The following is a 19,109-nucleotide window of genomic DNA, read 5'->3' on the forward strand; positions in this document are numbered from 1 at the left end:
CTGATTCGATTGTGGTATTGATATTGCATAGCAACACGTACATAGTACAGCTATGAGTCTGATTTGTTGCAAGGCTGCAAAATCCGTCAATATAGTTATAACTGAAGAATCTACATGATTGACTCTATTTAATACTATGAGTGAAATTGATGTGAGTAGAATCGGGCTGTGGGGGAAACTCCTAAACGTTCAGGGCCAGATTCAAGAGCACTGGTTCGGAAGCTTTCTACTCAATCTCATCGGATATGCCCTGATCATTGCTCCAGCTGCATTTCTCATCAATAGATGGAGAAAGGACCCTAAAGTTCAAAGAGGTATGTCAATCGTAGCCTCGAGACCAGCCGTTTGTTATCTGAAAGAACGCCTGGTCAAGTACCAACGTAGAACTTATTTAGCTGAGTCAGCGAGTGGTTAGGCTTGAGGTTGTGAACATGATTGCGGTAACCTCAAACACAACAATACTATAGCTAGCTGCACCGCCTGCACGTTAGTGTAAGCATCATAATGATATTCACGGGCAAGTATGGTTGTTGCGGGCAATTATCAGTCCAACTGGACGAGTTCTACATTGGAACTTGACCAGACGTTCTTTCAGATAACGAACGGCTGGTCTCAAGGCTAGTCAATCGATGGTTATTATAATTATTTGCCTCTCTGTGCAGGTGAAGGTCGTTTCTATTCTCTCCTAAAAATGTTTGCAATTGGGATCGTTGATAACAATGCTGCATTGGAGAAAGCAGAGGAGGGTCAATCAAGTCCAGCTAGATCAAGCACATCCTCAACGACTGGGGAAGACAATGTTGTCCAATACTATGTAAAGCTCCTGTTTTGTGTGATTGGGCTCCAAGCATCATATCTTACGTGGGGAGTGATACAGGTATATACATATATACGCAGAGCATGGTTCGGTATTGTTAGTACCACATACCTTGTCTGTATCAAGTAATTGTACCTGTTACTGTGTGGTGTGGTATGCATTGCACGATCATATCTTTGATGTGTCTTCAATTTTGTATTCCCTATGTAATTCAATTGTAGTTGCTACACGTTTAATACTTTCTATTGTACTTGCCATGCAATGCCTATTGTCGTTAGGGTAATACCTACCACCATTATGTAATTTATCAATACTGCAGGAGAGAATTATGACACAGTCATATGACGGCCAGAAGTTTACTAATTCTCAATTCCTCGTCTTTGTCAATCGAATCCTAGCTGTTGTAATAGCATTTGTGTACATCAACATCACCACACAACCTGTGCACAGAGCTCCATTTTACAAGTATTCGTACGCATCCATTTCAAACACTCTCAGCAGCTGGTGCCAATATGAGGCTCTGAAATTTGTCAGTTTTCCAACTCAAGTCCTCTCTAAAGCCTCTAAAGTGATTCCAGTGATGCTAATGGGGAAAGTTGTGTCCAACCGCACATACCCATTAAACCAGTATTTCACAGCTGTACTACTGTCCGTTGGAGTGAGTTTGTTTCTGCTCGCTGCGGATCCTTCCAGCCAGGGGAAACATAGTGTGGAGACTACTGTAGCGGGTGTGATTATATTGCTCGGGTATATGGCTTTTGATAGCTTCACTTCGAATTGGCAGTCGGAAGTTTTTGAAACCTATAAGGTGTCTTCTGTTCAGATGATGTTTGGAGTGAACATGTTTTCTTGCATTTTAACTGTTGGCTCGCTGTTATTCCGTGGTGTGTTCTTCAGTTCTTTATCATTTCTTTTCGATCATACAGACTTTGCCTTTCATGTGACACTCATCTCGATCTGCTCGGCTGTTGGGCAGCTGTTCATCTTTCAAACAATACAAGCATTTGGTCCTCTTGTATTCACACTCATCATGACTACCAGACAAGCTCTCAGTATTCTCCTGTCCTGCGTTCTCTTTGGGCACGAATTGACTCTACAAGCTCTGGCTGGTGTTTTGGTTGTGTTCATATCTCTGCTCCTACGGGTCTACTTCAGAACACAGAAGAAGAAATAAAATAATCATAATTATGTTATGTCATAATTATTGTCAGATGACGTAAGGAACTTTCCATATCCTGTGCACCAGTCTGCAGACTTGGGTATTTAATATTTAAGAATCAGCCGCAACACTTTGTGTGCATTGCTGGACTGCAGACTCCCTCTACTTCAGTAATAACAGTATATATTGCTCCATTTGTTTATTCCTGTGCCATTTTCACAATCACCTTAGCGTTGCCGTGCTGTACCTATAGATTTATACTACTAAAGTGGTGTAGTATTATGGGGGGGAGGGGGGTGAGTGTCTTAATGACAAAATGTGTTTTATCCTGAGACGTTTAATAGTGAGATAGTTGGTATCAGACTGAGGGGGGGGGGGTTTCTTATTTTTCTGACAAGTGTGTTTATCCTGACAGACGTATATAATTATTATACTAGTTGTAGTAGAAGAATGGGGGTGTCTTATTTTCCTGACAAATTAACGTAAGTCATAAATAATTGATAAATCAATCAACAGTAATTTATTTTCTAATTGACTCGTCAGTGTCACTGACGACATCGATCCATACAGGTTTCTTTGACTTTGAAATTTCCATCAATGTTTTAAATTTTTCTGCATTCATTTTTTCCGCTTTTTTAATAATTTCTTGCACTTCCTCAGGGTCCATTTTCTTCTCTAGTTTCTGTATTTAATTAAAATTTATTATGTGGGCATGGAGAAATCAATAGGAGACTATATAGACAGGGAGATTATAGAATATAGATATACCTTTATAAAATCCTCTCTAGATGGGGTGGTCGTCTTCATGAGTGTCCATCCAAAGAGTAGTGTTCCTCCAACTATTCCTAGAGATTTTATAACCTGCATCTCATCATTATTAAATATGGCTGGCTGGCTCCACCCAACATCAACATTGCTGCAAAGCATAATGATGTTAAACCTTATGCATCTCCCATGCATCTATATATGTTCATTGAATACAAATCACACAGAATATAGTTTATATAGATCTGAGTCTCTATAGTTCTTCTTTCCTTTCAATGTCCAGTAACTCGACTTCAAAAATCAGAGTAGCTCCACCTGTGAACAATTATACTATAAAACATTGTCATGTAAAATTAGGGCGTACCTGGTATCTTTGGAGGAGCTCCCCTATCCCCATACCCTAGATCAGCAGGTATACTCAGCTTCCTCTTCTCACCGATGCACATACTGTGAGCAGAATACAGCAATCACAATAAAACAGTATACCGTAAGACCTCGACTTAAGGCGACCCTCCAAATAAATATGTAACACCCAGGAGCTTCAGCAATTTTCGGACCTCTAAAAATAGCGACAGCTGCGTTGACATTTATTTTTTAATGTCGCGTTCTAAATAGAGCCACTCTCTAGCCTCGATTGTATAGCCCACTGGAAAATAAGTGTTTTTAAGCTAGATGCGACCCTCTAAATATGTGACACCAGGACTTCAACCTCCAAAAGAAGTGACCTCTGGCTTCGTAATTATTACGCTTTAAATCGAGGTCCTACAGCATATAATATTATATTATACCGGAACATTTGTTCCAGGTAAAGAGGGATTAAGAAGGGCAAACAAGTACTCACTTCAGCAGTCCTTGATCCCAACCTAGAGGGTAAGTAAATAATTGCGTAATTCACAGCAATAGCCTAAGTACGTAGTCCTACCTTTGATAACTTGGCCTACTCCTAGTGTAAACTCAAACGGCTTATTCCTGGAAACACTGCTATCAAATTCTGTTCCATCTTCCAGCGTTCCCTGCAGTTACATTTTGTGACGTGACTTCAAACTGTAAAATTATAACTATAATCTCACAGTGTAATGCATGGACAGCCTGTCTCCCTTCGTGCTTTTCATGTCACAGGTTTCAGGCCTCTTTTTGACCCCGATCTGGAGCCCTGATTTCCCTTCCACAAGGCAGACAGTCCCCACCATCAACAGCACAACCATCAGCAGCAGACACGTACACTTCATCATCTTGATCTTAATCACTGAATGACCTCTGTGACCTTTAGTAACCAGAACTGAGCGCGCATGCGCAGTAGACGATTCATGAACGTTCTCCACGTTTGGTTCAGATCTCAGAGGCCTTTTTAATTTTAGCTTGATAAGTACCTGCAGAACTCCAGTTCACAACACTATAGTTATCTGCTTAGTTTTTCATCTATATCATCCCTCCAGTCAAGTAATGACCAGGTAAAGGTTGTTCTGAGGCTAGCTGAGGGTGTGGTGTGTACTATATAGAAAACTGTGCTGCATTCTAGACTAGACTGTAATGTATGTGACTGTATGCTTTATTACATACTAACAGCAAACCAAAGTCAGAACTTTCTGAAGAGGACCTGCGAAAAAAAGAGGATGAAGAATTTCAAACTGGACCTCTCTCAGTTCTCAGCCAGTCAGTGAAGCACAACACACAAGTTCTCATCAACTGTCGGAACAATCGAAAACTGTTGGCCAGGGTGAAAGCTTTTGATCGGCATTTTAACATGGTGCTGGAGAATGTCAAGGAAATGTGGACAGAAACTCCCAAGTCTGGTAAAGGAAAGTCAAAATCAAAGCCTGTGAACAAGGACAGATATGTAGCCAAAATGTTTTTACGGGGAGACTCTGTAATCTTAGTGCTACGTAATCCTGCTCTTTCTGGAAAATAGACTAAGTAACTCCTTCCCTCAGGGTTCCCCTTCAGTTGCACTTTGGTAGCTAGTATTTTTTCTGTATTAGTCGAAGATTGCTGTAGGCATTCACATAAGTCTTTTTTGTTATTGGCATCTTATCTTCACTCCTATGCAATGTTAATCAAGTGATAATCATTCATCAACCTTGCTGCAAATCTGGTAAAGACGGTGTGGGGTAAAAAACACTCGTTTTTTGAGGGGAGGTAATCATGTTTGGTGGGCGTGTCTTGTACCTACTGGGTCTGGGTATAGCTAGCTTCGAGGGGTCCGACACTCCGTGAAATCTTGTACACCTACTTTTGAAATCTGAAGGTTCCCCTTCAGTTGCACTTTGGTAGCTAGTATTTCTTCAAGCTTTGAGCTGAGTTCGAGTAAGGAGTGTCAATGCAGTCCTGCCTAGCCTGGAGCATGGAGGTGAAGCTGAAGTGGACCTTGTGTTGCATTCTTCTTGCTACCCTGTCTCCTACTGGTGGAGTGGATCCTGAAGATAGCTGTGATGCTGACAACGAAAGCTGCTCGGATGCAAACAGAAAAAGTCAACTAAACAAAGACATGGAACAGGCCAGCAGAACAAAAGAAACATTATCCAAGAGATTTGATAATATACCAAACACCTACACGAATGAGCTAGTGCTAATTCCAACTGGGGTATTCACAATGGGCACTGACGATGCAATCCTTCCTCAAGATGGCGAGGGACCTGCCCGAAGAGTGAAGATTACTGAGTTTTACATCAACAAGTACGAAGTAAGCAATGCTGAGTTTGCTCAGTTTGTGAAGGAAACAGACTACATCACTGAAGCGGAGAAATTTGGAGACTCGTTTGTTTTTGATCAGCTCCTATCAAATGCGACAAAATCAGAAATAACTCAAGCTGTGAAGGATGCTCCATGGTGGCTACCGGTCAAAGGAGCATCATGGCATCACCCTGATGGTATGGATTCTAGTATTGAAGATCGTTGGGACCATCCAGTTGTGCATGTGTCTTGGAATGATGCAGTAGCCTATTGCAAATGGGCTGACAATGGTAGACTGCCGACTGAATCGGAATGGGAGTATGCAGCAAGGGGTGGTCTCGAGGGACGTCTGTTTCCATGGGGAAACAAACCCACCCCTAAAGGAGAACATTGGATGAATATTTGGCAGGGAGAATTCCCCACAAACACTCTAGTGGATGGTTACCTTGGCACTGCACCTGTAGGCTCGTATCCCACCAACAGGTATGGATTGCACAACATGGCTGGCAATGTGTGGGAGTGGACAGCTGATTGGTGGTCTATACGACACAGTGGGGAGCCGGTTACTGACCCCACAGGACCACCCAAAGGTACGGACAAGGTGAAGAAAGGAGGGTCTTATCTCTGCCACAAGAACTATTGTTACAGGTACAGATGTGCTGCAAGGAGTCAGAACACACCAGACAGCTCAGCTTCTAACTTAGGGCTGAGATGTGCTAAAACTGTTGGATAGTGTTTAACATTTACATGCATGCAACCCATTCATGTTTTTGTTCGGTCTTGTTACTCTTGTTTAATACGACATTGTGTGAGTGATAATATGTAGCAGAGTATGGAAATCCATACACGTATAATTTTATAACAACTTGTTAATAACTATAGTGTAGATGTGAGATGCTTGTTGGTGCATACATGTTATACCTTACAATTTAAACCATAATTTGCTGCTGTTAAGTTGTACTTTGGACTCTAGCATTTAGCCTCACTATTGTTAAACATTTCCTCTCTTTGTTCTGTGAGCCCCACCCAGGGCCTCCATCACTGTACTTTGTGCTCCTGCAGCCATTTTTGTACTCACTTTGCTCTCTATCTAAGAATTGTTGGCACAGCAATAGTGAAGTCAATTTGCATGAATGCTTGCTATTATAGCTTAGCTACAGTATTTCAATTGCATATAGCGGAATAGAACCTGTTTCTATTTAGATCTAGCCTGTCTAGTATCACTTAGCTAACTATTTGTCTATACCGAGAAAGGGCTCAAACAATGCTGGATGCATGAGAAAAACTTACATGGTAGATCTATAATAATTAATCATGCACTGTAAACTATAGTGTTCTGTACAAAATTAAAAATGATACACACTTAGTGTGGCTCAAAATAAATTATCTACAACTTATGGAGGTCTCCCTAATCATAGTCCTAGTTCTTCTCCATATTGTCCACTAGCAGAGCTTTGTCGTCAGTCACAATGAAGCTTGGTGACGAGGTGTGGCTTATGCTAGAGTAGATGTGCTCTTGGGGAGGTGGGCGACGAGGGTTAGACATATAGGAGGGGTTATCAAAAGAAGAAGGGGGGTGGGACGACTCCATGGGATGCCCAGGGATCATATAGATGGGGTTTTCATGTTGCTCATTGACAGAGAATCGCACTGTGTATATAGAAAGTGCATGTGTGTGAATGGGGGGGGGATTAACTTAGGATTTAAATACCGTATAGCGGGTAATTTCGTTGGTACAAGTTTTCGTATGAACTACCGAATTATTTCTTTACAGCTCAGGAACCTATTGCGGGTAGTCGTTTTAATTTTCGTATAATGCTCTACGATAACAAAAATGTACACCATACGAAAACAACCAGCTATACGGTATACGATTTTTTCTTCCTAACACAATAAATCTCCACCATGGCAACCAAAGGTGGTGGTTATATTTTAAACAAAATATTGGCATTACAACAAAGCCTATATATAGAGTCGTAAAACGGCTCTGCATTATCCATGCAACAACCATACTGCCTTGCACTAACCTGGCTCGTTATTAAAGAATTTTGTTGAGTGCTTTCTTCTCTTGACACAGCAGCAGATACACAGTCCCATGACCAGGAGGAGGATGAGCAAAAGGGCGACACCACCTGCCACTGGGGCAACTATCCCCACGAGGGTTGATGGGGGATCTGGGTATATATTAGGGGGGAGGGGTGCTTTGAAACTCATAATCATGCAGATATATCATAAAATAACTTGTCATAACATTCGTCAACAGACAAATAGACAAATTAACTGCAGTCAACGAGACACACACTATTAGCTATTCATGCACACTAGGTTGGTGCTGTAGGAACGGTATTATATGTAATTTCTTACTAGTGAGAGACTGATTTAAAGGGCTAGTGACCACTCCTACAGGGCCTATTTCACAGTTCTTGCCGTTGAAACCAGTTGGGCAGTCACAGCTGTAGTCCATACCCTCCCCAGAGTCCTGTAACAAGTGTAAAGAGATAAGTATAGAACTCTACCATGGAAAGAAATCATCAACTGGTTAACTGGTACTAGAAACGAGTTCTTAAGTAAAAAGTTACTACGTTTGTCTTCTCACTGTGCATGGTACTCCATTGGTGCAGGGGTTGGGCTGACAGGCATCGATGTTCACGCCACAGTTGGTATCTGTCCATCCGCTGGCACACACACAAGTGTACTCACCCAGTCCATCCTGCAGAGGCCAAAGTTAAAACACAGTCTATACACAAATTACAGACATTTTCGTGATATTTATTCATTCAAATTAAGAAACTTCAACCTTCGACTTATGAAATCAGACACTTGGCCGCTCAAAGAGCAAACCTCTGACAATTGACTCACTATGCAGGATGCCCCATTTAGACATGGGCTAGGGTCACACTCGTTGATGTCGAATGGGAAGTGGATCTGGCAGAATCTCCCAGAGTAGTCAGGGGCACACACACACCGGTAGTCAAGGTGCTCGTCCTGCATGTGTGTGTGTGTGGGGGGGGGGTATGAGCAATACACTTATTCATTGCAGCCTCCTTCCTATACACAGGCCTCGGAGAGAGGATTCAATTAGGAGCAAAGACAAGATCAATGCAGAGATGAAGGTTTTCTGACAACCTCCACATCGGCCCTCACACTCATACATAATGTGTACGCCCACTTACCATACAAGTTCCCTGATCGGTGCATTGGTTCCCCACACAGTCATCAATGTCAGTGTCACACACAGTACCATCGTACCCATCCTCACAGTTGCACTGGAACCCACCAGTCTTGTCCTGCAAGATAGGAACGTACTTAGTGATGAGACTTTGAGGCTATTACATATTGAACTACGTGCATTTGTACTGGCTAGCTTAAAGCACGCGTAACAATTAATGTGTGTACAATAACAGCAATTGTCCCTCACAACACAGCTTCCATGGATACAGGGGTTGGAGACACAATCATCTTCATCGGTTTCACAGTGAGTGCCGTAAAAACCAGGGAGACAGTCACACCTAAATGCATTCACCAGATCCTGAGGAGCACAGAACACATTTAATAAAACGGCCTATTCTATTCTATACTGCTTACACAGCACAAGACACTGCACATTAAACCTCACCATGAAACCACAAATTAAATGGTGAAAGCTAAAACGATGCTCATTGGCAAACTATAACTTCAACATACAATTACAGTAAGAGGTGTTTACCTGACAGGTGGCTCCGTTCCTACAGGGATCGGGGGAGCACTCGTTGATATCCACGTCACAGGTGTCCCCTGTGTAGCCTGGGTCACATACACACAAGTACCCCACACTCTGGTCCTGTGTGTGCCAGTGCATGTGATATTGACAATGGTAACTCTAACAAATCACAACGTGAATTACTATAACCCAGTGAGTAATACATGTTACCTTAGGGATAATTGGGAGGCTAAATAATTAGTTTGCGAATTAAAAACAAATTCAACTGTTTCACCAACACAGCTTACTTTAGTGACAATGGTTTCCCTAAACAAATACATATTTTATTCTGATACGGTCTTTCTATATACTTTTTCCTGTGCTGTAGTGTATCATAGCTCACCACGCAGGTTCCTTGAGCGCACGGTGAGGAGAGACAAGCGTCCAATTCAACGCTACAGTCCAGGCCAGTGAAGGAGGGGCCACACATGCAGTTGTAAGAGTTGAGGCCGTTGATACAAGTTCCTCCGTTCATGCACGGGCTAGAACGACACCTATTCAGGTCGATCTCACAATCATTGCCCTGCATGGTGGCGTGGGGAATGGGAGTTAACATTACCTAGTACTAGAGACAGTTATTATCTCAATATTGGTACCCATACAGAATTAAAACAGATGTTGATTTGCTCACAAAATATGGTATATAAACCTTCAAATCCCCTTCCTCTGCCCCACCTCACCTGGAACTCTGAGGTGCAGATGCAAGAGTAGCTATCGACAAGGTCAGTGCAGGTGCCTCCGTTGATGCACGGGCCAGGCAGACACTCGTCCACCTCCGTCTCACAGTGTTGCCCATAGTAACCAGGAGTACAACTGCAATTGTATCCCCTGAACAGATCCTGCGTATATAAGACGGTGATATATTAAGACAGTGTTGATATAATTGATAGGGATGGTATAAGATTATGAACACGTACACGTACATGTATGAGCTAGTTTTTTATGTGAGGTATTGGATTATTCAAAGCAACCTGTCAAAAGGGTAGCTGTAAGTAAAGAACTCACGAGGCAAGTGGCTCCATTGGTACACTGGTTGTTGACGCAGTCATCGACATCTCTGTCACAATTCCTCCCCTCCCAGCCGTCAGTGCACAGACACAGGTAGTCATTCACCAGGTCCTGTTAGACATAAATATCTATCACCAAGTATACTATAGTACAGATTGAAGCCTTTGCTTCATATTAAATAACTACTTAAGTAGTAGAACATTTTTAAGGGGGGAGATTGCTATTTCGAGCTAGCATGATCACAACTACAGTATAGGAGCTGCTGTAACCACCAATATTGAAATTGAAAGGGTGGTTATCTATATTAGATCTACACAATGTGTGGAGGAATACACAACAAAACAATAGCATTTTGATTCTTCTATCATAGAAAACCCTGAATTTCTGCTCCACAAGATTCTCTCGACTCACTCACTCACCACACAAGAGTCAGCGTTGACACAGGGTCCTGAAGCACACTCATTGATATTGGTCTCACAGCGAGTACCAGTGAACCCTGAAGCACAGTCACAGCTGAAGCTGTTCAAGCCATCCTGCAGGGAACAGAGGGTAGGGGTCAGTACGTAATATTAATTTACAAATAATTATACATAATTATAGGCGACAAAGAGATCGATAGCACCATGTAAGAATTATGATTAATAGCTCTGTAGGGATATACAAGTACAAAACAACACTTGCAGCCTTTGCATGTACATGAATTATAAAGCAATATTGAGTTGCGTACTGTGCAAGTGCCAAGGTTTTCACAGGGATCGGGTTGACACTCATTGATGTCATGGTCACACAGGGGCCCCTCCCATCCAGGGACACAGCTGCACGAGAAACTGCTCACTCCATCCTAAGTATGACAGGAGATAACTACATGAGAATTCCATTGTACAATGACTGTCATACATTTCAATAATAAATGCCAAATCACCAAAGTCAGTTAATATCGGGTTGTAGCCATGCATGCACTCTTTTTACCAGACACTCTGGCACACAGTCACCGGACAAACTTTGTAGTAATTTTGATGGACTTACATTACAGGTAGCCCCATTGCTGCATGGGTTAGGGTTGCAGTCATCAAAGTTGACACTACAGGTAGAACCTGTCCATCCAGGCGGGCAGACGCAATTGTAGTTGTTGACACCATCCTGTAGAGAGGAAGTAATTTTTAGCTTCCATTCTATAGAGTAATGCAATTAGACAAGATGGGATTACCTCCCGTATGCACTAGGAGTCTTGGCAAACAGAATAGCTATGAATGCTGATGGAACTATATGTACATGATTGCAGTGAATGGGGGCATTTGACTTCGATTATTATGTTGTCCTATAAATCATGCAAGAGGCATATGTCTAATTAACCACACATGTACGCACATTAAGTTAAGTGCATCTATAGCTATTTGTGCTGTGTATTCCCACTCACAACACATGTTCCGCCGTTGTCACATGACACGTCCAGACAATCGTCAATGTCCACAGTACAGTTGATCCCAGTGTAGCCAGGCTCACAAGAGCAGCTGTAGCCACCAACAGAGTTCTATACAGGGGAAACAAAAGGAATGAATTGTATCTACTGTACCATACACGTACAATTGCAATACCTATATGGTATTTTGACAGTAAATAGATTTAGTAGCCGTCCCTTTCAGAACATTATTTAATTTGTAGACTATTAAATTATTATACCTTTCACATGTGTGAAGCTTCATCATTATACGATTTTTTCTGTTTTCTGTAATAGTTTTGTGTATTTTCAACCCCTATGTAATGAACAGCTGCATGTAGTCCTACAACTATTTACAGTTTTAGATACTGAAAGTATACACACATCCAACTTCACCTGAAAAAATAATTTATTCAGTGCCTATAATAGATCCATATACATGTAGGTTTATGAAATTCTATGCAGCAGCAAAGATGGCTGCTCTTGTAGATAGCTCAAATGAGATCAATAGGCGAAAGTGTTGCTCTATTTCGTACAAGATCAGATGTTTCTACTCAAAGGGAGCATTCCTCGTTCTCTTTTGGATGTCTCTGATCATCCTAACTTTTGTCTCTGTGTTTTTTATAACACTCACAGTAGGTTTTCGAGGAATAGACTATATTATGACATCTTTTGAGATAGCTTTACTTCCAGCTGTGCCAATCCTCTTAGTTATTTTTGCTCCCATTGTTGGTTGGATTGCGGACGCTCGCTGTGGTAACTACAGAGTGTTTAGAGTTGGAGCATGTTTGTTTTTTCTATCTGCTGTATTCGGTTGCATCTGTGTATTAATTTTATTGAATGTGCCAAAACGCAGTACTATCTCTCTTGTAGTCAGTGGCGTAATAAATCCAGTTGTTTTTGTCATTGGGTTTGTAGGAGGAACAGCTTGTTTAGTGACTGCTCTGCAGCTTGGATTGGATCAAATGCCTGATGCTTCTTCCGCTAACATCACAAGTTTCATTGCCTGGTTTGTGTTCTCATTGGTCCTCGGGGCATGGATATTAGACACGGGTTTCAGGTGTTTTCATTGTTTTGTACCTCTACATAATCTATCTTCAACTTTGTGGACACCACCAGTGTTCAGTCTATCCCCAGTAATTTTCATGTCTGTACTTTGTTGTTCATTGTTTCTCCTTGCTCCAAAATGGCTGACTATTGAGCCCAACTGTCCTCAGTCCCTGAAAACCATCTATCAAGTTCTCAAGTTTGCTAAGCAACACAAGGCTCCCCTCAATCGCAGTGCTCTTACATACTGGGAGGAAGACATTCCTTCAAGAATGGACTTGGGCAAGTCAAGGTATGGTGGACCATTTACTACAGAGCAAGTTGAAGACGTCAAGACATTCTTCAAGATTCTTATAATCTCTTTACCCATTTTCATAATTTCATGTTCACTTTCTCCAGAAGTTTACATGCAAAGGTTGGATGGATTTATTACCGTTTGTGAGGCTGATCTTATGTACTCTATTACCTACAGTCCAACATGGGTCATCATCATTGTGACGTTAATGTATGAATTTTGTATCTATCCTTTGATTCGAAACCGGTTACCTAGTATACTGAAGCGTATTGGGATTATTTCGTTTCTTGTGTTCATTCTAAATTCCGTTAAGTTGGTATTGGCTACTGCTATTTTCTCGTATTCTCTGCATCTTTCACCATGGTCAAAAATAACATATTCTGTTCTCTTTTCATCAATATTTGTGTTCTTATTGACTGGAGTTCTAGAATTTATGTGTGCTCAATCTCCCTACAAGATGCGTGGCCTACTACTTGGCTATACAATGCTGCTTTAACCTCATCTCAATATATGTTAGTGGAATGGTGAATTATTTTTTTGGCTTCTGTGTCGGACCATACTGCCGCATTATTGAGAAGTCACTCTTTACTGCTCTGAGTCTGGTTGGGTTTGTACTCCACTGCCTCCTGGCTACCTGGTACAAGAGGAGAGTTAGAGAAGAGGACTATGATGTACACAGAGTCGTGGAGGAGGTCTACGATAGATACCTCTCACAGAGACCAACTGTGAACTACATGTAGTACATGGAATCATTACAATGCATTACACGTTGTATTATAATAGCTATTTTCTGAAATAGTTCTGTGTCTTTTCAAGCCTCTTTTAAGATGGTTACTGGTTAGTCAAATGAATGTGTGTACTTTGTGAACAGCAGCTGCATTTAGTTATTACACTCAAATTTTACATACTGAATATAATGTACAATTATATGCTTTAAATGTTATAATATAAATACATTATAATGCATTACAATAATGCCTCCTATGAGAGATTTAGTCCCCATTGGTAAAGCCTAGTAACAAGCGTGCAATCCCTACCGTGTTTTTTTCACCTTTACGTACCTTCAATCTCATGCTATACATGTATATACTAATAAGTGCATGTAGAAATCATGCATGTAAAGTTGATCTGAGTTGAGTTGAGCCCCGGAAGTTCTGTGGTCAATTTATGGCTTCATTAATTTTATGCCATTAATTTTATGCCATCTATGGAATATTCTACTTTTGACTGGTTGACTTATCAACTCTAAAACACATCGTATAGAGGGTAATTTTCGTGGGACAATATTCGTGGTTTTCCTGGTTGAAGGTCTGACCACGAATATTTTACCCACGAATGAAGCGACCTTGCCTACCTTTACCAGCAGTGCAAGCTAAGCAACCACGAAAATATTACCCACGAAATGCCTCAATATTGCTGAACCACGAATATTTTGTCTCCCGAAAAATACGGTAGATAGAAACGCGAAATATCCAATGGTGTATGAAATTTTGAAATTAAGTAACAAAGTTATAACAACTTTATGGAGGCTCAACTCAACTCAAAATACATGCACACAGTATAGAAAGAATGCATAGGCCACATACCGTGCATGTGCCGTGAGCACAAGGTGTAAAGTTGCATTCATTGATGTCAGCATCACAGTTGGTTCCGGTGTAGCCAGAAGAGCACTCACAATAGTAGGAGGCCACCATGTCCTGTATAGGAAGGACAGCTGTGATAACACTGCTACAGGGAGTAACATCTGCTCATGTTAGAGGCTAAACCGATCGTGTCAAACAAAAGACGAAAATAGGGGATTCCATATTAAATAAAAAACATTAATTGTGACCATCTGCGTGGTCAAGGCAATGTTTTATCTTAGGAGGGAAATTCTTTAGTAAAGATAAACTAAACCATGAACTCAAACAAGCACCTTCATACATCGCCACAACTACAGTTTTTAGTTTTTACATGACAGACTCCGTTCACACAAGGAGAGGAGGCACATTCATTGTGGTCAAAGTCACACTGGTCGCCAAAATAACCCGGAGCACAGTTGCAATGGTAGCCGCCAATCAAATCCTACAGAATTTGTTTATTAAATTCTGTACACACACACAAAGCTATTCAGAAAATGTGTACCTGACATGTTCCTCCATTGTGACAAAGTTGAGGGTTGCAGTCATCTATGTTTTCAGAGCAGGTGGTCCCAGTCCAACCATTAGTGCACTGACACGTGAACTCTCCAATCCCATCCTAATATGTGGGTCGTATGCATAATTTAGTGAATTGCAATTCACAACTCATATTGTGGCTGTACCACTGATAAACAACTATTGTTCAAAACTACATGTATGCACTTTATTTTAAATGCTCCACTGTACACAAACAATAGTAACTCTATAGTGCATGTACACAACTCACAGTGCAACGTCCCTCATTACCGCAGGGGTTGGGCAGACAGTCGTTGATGTTCATATCACAGTGACGACCAGTGTAGCCATGAGAACAATCACACGAGAAATCACCAACAAGGTCCTGAAATAATAATAATAATTCAATAACAACTACATGTATAGAGGAGGAAATGGTATTGACTTTCAATAATATAACCCTACATGTGTAAGGTTATTACCAAGAGTCCGTAAGAGAGTATCGAACTCTGCATAACCATGCTTAATATGTATTCGGAAAGTAACGTGACTGCCTGTCTGAAACGCGTGATTGATTAATGACAATTTGGCAATAATATTATTGCAGTAGCTCAAGGCACTCGGATTGGTCAGTTACCAAGCAGGAAGTCTCGTTACTTTCCGAATACATCTGGCAAGTTAATGCTTCGTTCAATATATACTCTCTCTCTTTTATTATAGACTCTTGTGCAATGCTATTACTGTTGATCTAAGCAGTCGTTTTTCAGCTTAAAAACATGATGTGTTGAACAATTTTTGTACTCACTGTGCAGGTGCCAAAGAAGCACGGTGAAGAGGAGCACTCGTTCCTCTCACTCTCACAATTGTCCCCTTCGTATGCCAGGGGGCAAGCACACGTGTACCCTCCCTGATTATCGTTGTAGCAGGTGCCTCCATTCTGACAGGGGGATAGGCTCTCACAGCGGAAGATGTCAACCTCACAGTTTGCCCCGGCAAAACCATGGTGACAGATGCATTCGTCAGGTTCAGTACAATAGCCGCCGGTTGCGGCTAAAACAGTAACAACAATAGATAAATTAAAATGTTAGAGGCTGTTTTGATTGTGACTGTGACTAAACAAGTTCTTACAATAACACACACTGGGATAACAAGACAATACCTGTTAAAGTGGCCAGTAATTGCGACTAACAAAGAATTACAAACTAATGCATGCCTGTAAGTTGATTCAGACAAAAAAAGCATTAAAAGGTATACAGACTAACAAATAGCCTGCTACAGCACTCACAGCATCCTGCACGAGGTACGCATATGTTGCAGTTGTCTCCCTGCCAACTACTGCGACAGTCACACCCTCCCGGCACTGTGCAAGTCCCTCCCACAGAGCTACAGCTGCTTGAGCACATTGCTGCACAGTGGACATAAAAGCAGCCAATTTTACAATTTATCGTAATTATAAGCTGACACAGTTACAATGGGGAATCTGCGTGTTGGCAATTTAATAATTACTAGAAAACAGCCAAATTTCTGATTGAAGCTAATCAAATGAAAATTTATCTATCTATCTATCTATCTAATCATCAAGTGCTGAACAATGACTGTGCACATTCGTGATAAATCAACAAGAGCAATTGAAGTGTAATCATTGTTCCATACAATGAATATGGCGCCCTAAATAACCACATTGAGATAAACAAACAATGAGAACACAATGTCACATATGCAACCTCCTCGTGAAGCCCGGCACTTACGAGTAAGACAGTCCACTCCGGTCCACCCTCCCAGACAGACCTTGGAGCCAGTGTTAGAATTACATGTGTAGTGCCCCAGGGCATCATCCCTGGGAATGCAGTATGTAGCACAGTCTGAATCATAGTAGTTTGCAGTACACATGACACGGAAACTGAGTGATATCCGAGAGTTTCCAAAATCTCCATAGAAATTTGTCTGCGTCGTAAACTGTGTATTAGGTGATATAGAGATCTCGACGTAGATGTCATCCACATGATCATCAGAGTTGAGTGTGTCAATATCGACGACCTCAACAAACAGTTGTACGGCTCCCTATGGAGACAAAAAAACATGTGTCTGGTGTTGACATGCATATCTTAATAATTGGTACATGTAAACAAACTTTTACCATAATTATTGTAAAGAGCCTCACTCAAGTGACAGGTGTTTACATGAGGTCAAATGTGGAATTGATAGTACAACCAATAATTATTTAGCAACGGGGGGGGGGGGGGGGGGGGTCTATTATGGTTCCCTGCATGTAGATGGTAACTGAACTTAGTACTGTAAATAACAACAAATAGTTAGCACAATTGTATCTCTATCTTCCCTTGGAAGTGAGGATTGTGACATAAAGACGTACCGATTTAACAAAGCATGTATTTGGTTAGTAAGTGGATCAATTTTTTTTAATTGGTAGTTTTATGGGTCTAACTTTTCCTGTTGGTAGCCATAAATACAATACCTATATTATATACCTATATTTATTATAATTGTACAAGATAGACTCACCGGCCACACACTTCCTTGGAAGAGCATCGGATTAGACACCCCACTGTAAATACTGTTGGATCCAAAGTTGAAGGAGTCATCTCCCACTTCTCCAGTACTGTAGGTACCAAGAGGACAGCTACCAGTGTTGCTGTCATGAGCAGTGCCGGAATTTCTCAGACAGAAGACAAACTCATTGTCACACTGGCAGTAAAAGCACCACCATGGGTCACAGTTGCTCCTTCCACCCTTGTCACAACAGCCACCAGCTGCATCTCTATGTGGACTGTTGGAATAACTGTGAGCCCTGATCTCCAACTGGTAGTTGCCCAAACTCTGCACAGAGAAAAAAGCAATAAACTTAATATCTGATAGTCCTCATCAATTGTTGTAACTCTAGTTGGTTGAGCCAACTAGATCTAGCTAGACCTATTTGTTGTAGCTCTAGCTAGCTAGATCTAGCTACAATAATTGTACTTACCAGGTGACTCAACCAGAAAAGACCTAGCAATTGAATTGCTAGCTTTGCATTCATTGTAGATCTAGCTGTGCGTGTGTATTGCTACTGCACAAAACGCAGAGGACTGGCTTTATGTACTAGTAGATCTACACTCAGTCAGTAGCGATGTGCAGAGCCAGGGGGTGGGGCTGACTTGCAGAAAAAACCACGAGATAATTATCTATGACGTAGATCTAGTTGACAAACTTCCAGTTACCATTACATGTATTACTTACCTATACCAGAGATACAAAAGAAAGGGGATTGGAAACGACCGCCCACGCCCTATGTAAAAGGACTGACATCCGGTGAAGCACTCCGTGTAATTATTGCGCTCGCAAATAATTACATGGAAAAGTTTTATATCCCTGGTTTCTAGCTCTCCTATCCACTAGAGATCACTCAGGGCCTGGGAGATACTTGAGAGAAGTAAGCTTATACCACTGACAAGCTCTAAGTCCGTTGTCTTTACTCTGTTTCCAATTTTTTTGAGTTTAGCTTGAATTACTCTATGTCAACTTTTCTCTGTCCCTCCTGTGAAGTCAAAACAGCAAAGGACATTGCTTGACTTGGTTATTATGTATCTAAGTGCTACATAGAATGGCTTCATGCTATAGATAAGCTGTACTGTTCATAAACGTTTGCAGTATAGTCCTTCAAACTGCTTTAGTATACTTTTAGACACGCCACGGGCCTGTCCCTCCTACGACTTCATAGTAAAGGCTATTTCTTCTTGCATAGCATTTATTTGTCTAGTAATAGTGGCTGTATGGCTTAGTCGACTTTTTAGAGCTAAATTCTCTTTACTTTTTAGAAAAATCAACATTAAAAATGATCAATTTCACTGTTTCTATGTACAGCACATTGTAGAGCAGTCAAGACTGGTAATGAGCATGCTGACTATAAATATAATCCTTTGTAGTTTTAGCCACGCCCTATAACGCGGAATGCTTCACGCAAAAATTTCGTAAAAATTTCGTTTCCAATCCCCTTTCTTTTGTATCTCTGCCTATACCATAGATAGTAACTTTACTATCT

At 41.2% G+C, this 19,109-nt stretch overlaps 4 protein-coding genes across 4 annotated transcripts; 2 read left to right on the forward strand and 2 right to left on the reverse strand.

The window, feature by feature from the left end:
- Positions 1-136: 136 nt before the first annotated feature.
- Positions 137-2,220, forward strand: LOC135348873 (adenosine 3'-phospho 5'-phosphosulfate transporter 1-like). The gene is made up of 3 exons (XM_064547250.1): positions 137-314; positions 663-877; positions 1,137-2,220. The coding sequence occupies exons 1-3, from the start codon at positions 137-139 to the stop codon at positions 1,989-1,991; spliced, it is 1,248 nt and encodes a 415-aa protein (XP_064403320.1). The 3' UTR covers positions 1,992-2,220.
- A 669-nt stretch (positions 2,221-2,889) lies between these two features.
- On the reverse strand, positions 2,890-4,009 carry LOC135348944 (peptidyl-prolyl cis-trans isomerase FKBP2-like). Its single transcript, XM_064547360.1, has 5 exons — positions 3,812-4,009; positions 3,664-3,754; positions 3,583-3,604; positions 3,106-3,188; positions 2,890-3,056 (listed from the first exon to the last, which is right to left on the reverse strand). The coding sequence occupies exons 1-5, from the start codon at positions 3,971-3,973 to the stop codon at positions 2,995-2,997; spliced, it is 420 nt and encodes a 139-aa protein (XP_064403430.1). The 5' UTR covers positions 3,974-4,009; the 3' UTR covers positions 2,890-2,994.
- An 890-nt stretch (positions 4,010-4,899) lies between these two features.
- LOC135348887 (formylglycine-generating enzyme-like) lies at positions 4,900-6,523 on the forward strand. The gene has a single exon (XM_064547266.1). The coding sequence runs from the start codon at positions 5,059-5,061 to the stop codon at positions 6,142-6,144; it is 1,086 nt and encodes a 361-aa protein (XP_064403336.1). The 5' UTR covers positions 4,900-5,058; the 3' UTR covers positions 6,145-6,523.
- Positions 6,524-6,658: 135 nt separating this feature from the next.
- LOC135348764 (fibropellin-1-like) lies at positions 6,659-19,076 on the reverse strand. The gene is made up of 24 exons (XM_064547082.1): positions 18,054-19,076; positions 17,594-17,908; positions 16,822-17,134; positions 16,359-16,478; positions 15,879-16,123; positions 15,345-15,458; positions 15,063-15,176; positions 14,892-15,002; positions 14,525-14,635; positions 11,576-11,689; positions 11,185-11,298; positions 10,886-10,999; positions 10,578-10,691; positions 10,156-10,269; positions 9,831-9,989; positions 9,494-9,673; positions 9,118-9,231; positions 8,830-8,940; positions 8,585-8,698; positions 8,271-8,396; positions 8,008-8,121; positions 7,776-7,890; positions 7,439-7,585; positions 6,659-7,061 (listed from the first exon to the last, which is right to left on the reverse strand). Exons 1-24 carry the CDS (start codon positions 18,105-18,107, stop codon positions 6,832-6,834), a joined length of 3,477 nt encoding a protein of 1,158 aa, XP_064403152.1. The 5' UTR covers positions 18,108-19,076; the 3' UTR covers positions 6,659-6,831.
- Between the last annotated feature and the right edge of the window lie 33 nt (positions 19,077-19,109).

This window comes from Halichondria panicea, chromosome 15, assembly GCF_963675165.1.
Source record: "Halichondria panicea chromosome 15, odHalPani1.1, whole genome shotgun sequence".
NCBI classification, from domain to species: domain Eukaryota; kingdom Metazoa; phylum Porifera; class Demospongiae; order Suberitida; family Halichondriidae; genus Halichondria; species Halichondria panicea.

Coding starts and splice junctions, on each gene's coding strand:
- LOC135348944 (XM_064547360.1), bottom strand. CDS start 3,973: ATGATGAAGTGTACGTGTCTGCTGCTGATGGTTGTGCTGTTGATGGTG. Junction 3,755..3,811: donor GGCTGTCCATGCATTACACT/GTGAGATTATAG, acceptor ATGTAACTGCAG/GGAACGCTGGAAGATGGAAC. Junction 3,189..3,582: donor TGGGATCAAGGACTGCTGAA/GTGAGTACTTGT, acceptor TTCTGCTCACAG/TATGTGCATCGGTGAGAAGA.
- LOC135348764 (XM_064547082.1), bottom strand. CDS start 18,107: ATGAATGCAAAGCTAGCAATTCAATTGCTAGGTCTTTTCTGGTTGAGT. Junction 11,000..11,184: donor GCAATGGGGCTACCTGTAAT/GTAAGTCCATCA, acceptor TGTCATACTTAG/GATGGAGTGAGCAGTTTCTC. Junction 10,692..10,885: donor AAAACCTTGGCACTTGCACA/GTACGCAACTCA, acceptor TGTTCCCTGCAG/GATGGCTTGAACAGCTTCAG.
- LOC135348887 (XM_064547266.1), top strand. CDS start 5,059: ATGCAGTCCTGCCTAGCCTGGAGCATGGAGGTGAAGCTGAAGTGGACC.
- LOC135348873 (XM_064547250.1), top strand. CDS start 137: ATGAGTGAAATTGATGTGAGTAGAATCGGGCTGTGGGGGAAACTCCTA. Junction 315..662: donor GGACCCTAAAGTTCAAAGAG/GTATGTCAATCG, acceptor CTCTCTGTGCAG/GTGAAGGTCGTTTCTATTCT. Junction 878..1,136: donor TTACGTGGGGAGTGATACAG/GTATATACATAT, acceptor TCAATACTGCAG/GAGAGAATTATGACACAGTC.